Here is a 6,068-nt window from a genome sequence, read left to right as displayed (position 1 = left end):
ATCATCCTGATACCAAAACCCGGCAGAGACTCAACAAGAAAAGAAAACTTCAGGCCAATATCCATGATGAACATAGATGCAAAAATCTTCAATGAAATACTGGCAAACCGATTGCAACAGCACGTCAAAAAGCTTATCCACCACAATCAAGTAGGCTTCATCCCAGGGATGCAAGGCTGGTTCAACATACACAAGTCTATAAACAGAATCTACCACATAAACAGAACCAAAGACAAAAACCACGATTATCTCAATAGATGCAGAGAAGGCCTTGGACAAAATTCAATTGCCCTTTATGCTAAAAACCCTCAATTAACTAGGTATTGACGGAACATATCTCAAAATAATAAAAACTATTTACAACAAACCCACAGCCAATATCATATGGAATGGGCAAAAACTGGAAGCATTCCCTTTGAAATCCGGCATTAGACAAGGATGCCCTCTGTCACCACTCCTATTCCATATAGTATTGGAAGTTCTAGCCAGAGCAATTAGGCAAGAAAAAAAAGGGGGGGGGGATATTCAATTAGGAAAAGAGGAAGTTAAATTGTCTCTATTTGCAGATGACATGATTGTGTATTTAGAAGACCCTAACATCTCAGCCCAAAATCTCCTTAAGCTGATAAGCAATTTCAGCAAAATCTCAGGATGCAAAATTAATGTGCAGAAATCACAAGCATTTCTATACACCAATAACAGACTAACAGAGAGCCAAATCACGAACAAACTCCCATTCACAATTGCTACAAAGAGAATAAAACAGCTAGGAATACAACTAACAAAGGATGTAAAGGACCTCTTTAAGGAGAACTACAAACCACTGCTCAAGGGAATAGAGAGGACACAAACAAATAGAGGAACATTGCACACTCATGGTTAGGAAGAATCAATATCGTGAAAATGGCCATACTGCCCAAAGTAATTTATAGATTCAATGCTATCCCCATCAAGCTACCAATGACCTTCTTCACAGAACCGGAAAAAAAAAACACCTTAAACTTCATATGGAACTAAAAGAGAGCCCACATAGCCAAGGCAATCCTAAGCAAAAAGAACAAAGCCAGGGGCATCACACTACCCGATTTCAAACGATACTACAAAGCTACAGTAATCAAAACAGCATGGTACTGGTACCAAAACAAAGATATAGACCAATGGAACAGAACAGAGGCCTCAGAGGCAATGCCACACATCTACAACTCTCTGATCTTTGAAAAACATGACAAAAACAAGCAATAGGGAAAGGATTCCCTGTCTAATAAATGGTGTTGGGAAAACTGGCTAACAGTGTGCAGAAAGCAGAAACTGGAACCCTTCCTGACACCTTACACTAAAATTAACTCCAGATGGATTAAAGACTTAAACATAAGACCTAACACCATAAAAACCCTAGAAGAAAACCTAGGCAAAACCTTTCAGTACATAGGCATAGGCAAGGACTTCATGACTAAAACACCAAAAGCATTGGCAACAAAAGCCAAAATAGACAAATAGGATCCAATTAAACTCCAGAGTTTCTGCACGGCAAAAGAAACAATCATTAGAGTGAACCAGCAANAAAACCATTCAGGACATAGGCATAGGCAAGGACTTCATTACTAAAACACCAAAAGCATTGGCAACAAAAGCCAAAATAGACAAATGGGACCTAATTAAACTCCACAGCTTCTGCACAGCAAAAGAAACACTCATTAGAATGAACTGGCAACCAACAGAATAGGAAAAAATGTTTGCAATCTACCCATCTAACAAAGGGCTATTATCCAGAATCTACAAAGAACTAAAACAGATTTACAAGAAAAAAATAAACCCATTCAAAAGTGGGTGAAGGATATGAACAGACACTTTTCAAAAGAAGACATATATGAGGCCAACAAACATACGAAAAAATGCTCATCACCGGTCATTAGAGAAATGTAAATCAAAACCACATTGAGGTACCATCTCACGCCAGTTAGAATGGCGATCATTAAAAAATCTGGAGACAACAGATGCTGGAGAGGATGTAGGGAAATAGGAACACTTTTACACTGTTGGTGAGAGTATAAATTAGTTCAACCATTGTGGAAGACAGTGTGGTGCTTCCTCAAGCACCTAGAAATAGAAATTCCATTTGACCCAGCAATCCCATTACTGGGTATATATCCAAAGGATTATAAATTGTTCTATTATAAAGAGACATGCACATGTATGTTCATTGTGGCACTGTTTACAATAACAAACACCTGGAACCAACCCAAATGCCCATTGATGATAGACTGGACAGGGAAAATGTGGCACATATACACCATGGAATACTATGCAGCCATAAAAAACGATGAGTTTGTGTCCTTTGTAGGTACATGGATGAATCTCGAAACCATTCTCAGCAAACTGACACAAGAACAGAAAATCAAACACCGCATGTTCTCACTCATAGGCAGGTGTTGAACAATGAGAACGCATGGACACAGAGAAGGGGGCATCACACACTGGGGTCTGTTGCAGGAGGCCAAGGAAGGGACAGCAGGGGGTGGGGATGTTCGAGAGGGATAACATGGGGAGAAATCCCAGACATAGGTGACAGGGAGAAATCCCAGACATAGGTGAAGGGGAGATGGAGGCAGCAAGCCACATTGCCGTGTGTGTACCTATGCAACAATCCTGCATGATCTGCACTGTACCCCAGAACCTAAAGTACAATAAATTTTTTAAAATAAAATAATTGACATGTCAAAAAATTCAAATAATTTACATGTTAAAAAATCAAATAATTTACATGTAAAAAAATCAAATAATTGAGATGTTAAAAAATCAAATAATTGACATGTAAAAAAAAAAGTTAGCTGGGAGGCTGAGGTAGGAGGATTGCTTGAGCTTAGGAGTCAGAGGCTGTAATGAGCTATAATTGTGTCATTGCACTCCAGTCTAGGTGACAGAGTGAGCCCTCATCTCCAAAAAAAACCTAATATAAGGCTTGTAAAAACAAAATATTATGCCAGAGTATATACTGCTGAAGAACCTAAATCCAGCTCAGAATAACAGATACATTGGCATGCACGAATATTATTGGAGTAGTTTTCCAATAAGATGCACAAAACATGACAAGCAATTTTAAATCCTATCATAATTCTATAAATCCTCATGCAAAAAGCTTTATATAAACATTCCAATGTTTTTAAATAGCAGTGTGATCTCCTGCCCAGTTTGGGGGAAGAACTAGCCCACACACAGCCGAGAGTTTACAGCAGCACCGAGCATTTTCATGAATGCAAATAGAGCCATCTGGACCATCCCAGCACAGCCCTTCTGGAGCCAGAGCACATAAAGGTACAGTGGATACCACAGCTGCAAGTTTGAATTAGGGCCCAGCTGATAAACACCAGTCAAATTTGCAAAGCTCAGAGGCAGCTAGAATAATCAAATCTAACCTAACTCCAAAATATTCCTCAACCTTCTGTTCACTTGGCCTTATAAAATATAAAACATATAGCTTGTCAAGGTCCTCTGGTTACTTCATCACACATAGTAGAAAAGTCTGAAAATGAAATCTTCAAGATGATAACTCTCATGTGCCCACAATTGCCTAGACTGAAAAGGGATTAAGATGGGGATAATAATTAGGAAATTACTCTAAAATAATAGTTAACACTTACAGTGCTTAGTATGTGCCAGATATTGTTCATTGTACTTTTCATATGATAATATTTAATTTTCACAGGAACAAAAATCTGAGTTGTATTCACTCTCATAGTCTGTTTAAAACATCATTCAAAATATAAGACTTTTTAAAATGCAAAGGTAGCAACTGAAGGATGGGTTATGTATGATGGTATTAATGTCATATGGCATTAATTGTACTTACCATATATAGGAGAGTTCTGGAATGGAAAGCTTTGATTTGGTGAAGAAGTTCTTGGCCACAGAACCTGTCAAGTGCCATTGTTTAAATAATCCATTAATTACTCAGCTAGAGTAGCTTTTACATTTATATACAAATAAATCACAATTTTCAGCAATCTCTTCTATATAACCACAAACATATTTATTCCTCAAAGCAATTATGAATCATGGGACTAAAAGCAACACATGAATCACTTTTTTTAAAATATGTAAATTACAATAGGGCAAAAGAAGCAATAACATAATGCTCATGACAGATGCAAATCATATAAATTAATTTCTGCTTCATTTTTATCAAAATCTGCAAAATTTTACCAAAAATTTAAAAGACTAATTTCAATACTTTGAACAAATTTGGCAGATTTCAAATAGAAATTTCAAACAGAAAAGTAAAAGAAAACTGACCAAAAAGAAGAAAACTAATACCAATGATCCCATCACACAGAGATAAGACAGACATCTTGGGAAAGAATTTCTGGTGAGATTTAAGAACTCCTAGTTGCTTTTTGAGAAACTTATCCAATAATCTTTCTTTCTTCATTGTTGATTTACCTGTATCCATTGAAATCAGGCAATCATTCCACTTTACATGTTACATAATTGCAAGACTCAGCTGTACTTGAAATGTTAGACCTTACTGAGATTGAAATTTGAATACTTTCAGCTCCCAATACAGTTTGATATGGCAATTCCACTCCTAGGTATGTATTCAAGAGAAATAAAAATATATGTGCACATAAAAACTGGTACACAAATATTTAAGTAAGTATTATTCTTAATACTCCAAAAGTGGAAGAACCCCATATGCCTATCAACTGACGAACAGATAAATAAAATGGGATATACTGATACAATGGAATTATTCAGCCATAAAAAGGAATGAAGTTCTGGTACATACAACATGAATGAGCCTTTAAAACATTATGCTAACTGTTGGTGGGAACGTAAATTAGTACAACCACTATGGAGAACAGTTTGGAGGTTCCTCAGAAAACTACAATTAGGGCTACCATATGACCCAGCAATCCCACTGCTGGGTATACACCTAAAAGAAAGGACATCAGTATATCAAAGAAACATCTGCACTCCTATGTTTGTTGCAGCACTGTTTACAATACCTGAGATTTGGAGGCAACCTACGTGTCCATCAACAGATGAATAAAGAAAATGTGGTACATATACACAATGGAGTACTATTCAGCCATAAAAAAATAATGAGATCCAATCATTTGTAACAACATTGGATAGAATTGGAGATCATTACGCTCCATGAAATAAGCCAGTCACAGAAAGACATCACATGTTCTCCCTTATTTGTGGGATATAAAAATCAAAACAATTGAACTCATGGACACAGAGAGTAGAAGGAAGGTTACTAGAGGCTGTGAGAGGTAGTGGCAGGGAGACAGTAGGGCTGAGGTGGGGATGGTTAATGGGTACAAAAAACTAGTTAGAAAGAATAAGACCTATTTGATAGCACAATAGGGTGACTATAGTCAATCATAACTTAATTGTATATTTTAAATAACTTAAAGAATGTAATTGGATTGTTGATAACAAAAAATGAATGCTTGGGGGGATGGATATCCCATTCACCATGATGTGATTATTATGCATCATGCCAGTATCAAAACATGCCACATACCCCCATAAATATACACACCTACTATGTACCCACGAAAATGTTTTAATAAAAAAAAACTAAAACATTATGCTAACTGAAAGAGATGAGACACAAAAGATCACATGAGATTCCATTTATAGGAAAAGGGATACATTCTGAGAAATGCATCATTAGGCAACTTCCCCATCATGTAAACAACATAGAGTGTACTTACACAAACCTAGATGGTACAGCCTACTATACACCTAGGTTAGATGGTAGAACCTATTGCTCCTAGGCTACAAACCTGTACAGCAGCATGTTCCTGTACTGAATACTATAGGCAGTTGGAACACAATAGTAACTATTTGTGTATGTAAACACAACTAAATATAGAAAACGGCCTGGACAATATAGTGAGACCTCCTCTCTACAAAAAAATTAGCCAGGTATAGTGATATGTGCCTATAGTCCCAGCTACTGGGGAGGCTAAGGTGGAAGGATCTCTTGAGCCCAGAAGGTCAAGGCTGCAGTCAGCCAAGATCACACCACTGCACTCTAGCCTAGGCAACAGAGACCT

At 37.1% G+C, this 6,068-nt stretch overlaps 1 protein-coding gene across 2 annotated transcripts in view; it reads right to left on the bottom strand.

The window, feature by feature from the left end:
• Positions 1–6,068, bottom strand: part of REPS2 (RALBP1 associated Eps domain containing 2) — a 226,047-nt gene that overhangs the window by 102,538 nt on the left and 117,441 nt on the right. For both annotated transcript variants that reach the window (XM_017537476.2, XM_017537477.2), the window contains exon 7: positions 3,848–3,911. In XM_017537476.2, the coding sequence (XP_017392965.1) occupies positions 3,848–3,911 (64 nt within the window). The remainder of the gene's footprint in view (positions 1–3,847; positions 3,912–6,068) is intronic.

This window comes from Cebus imitator, unplaced genomic scaffold (assembly GCF_001604975.1).
Source record: "Cebus imitator isolate Cc_AM_T3 unplaced genomic scaffold, Cebus_imitator-1.0 Scaffold103, whole genome shotgun sequence".
NCBI lineage: Eukaryota > Metazoa > Chordata > Mammalia > Primates > Cebidae > Cebus > Cebus imitator.
This window is presented reverse-complemented; position numbering and strand designations above follow the sequence as displayed.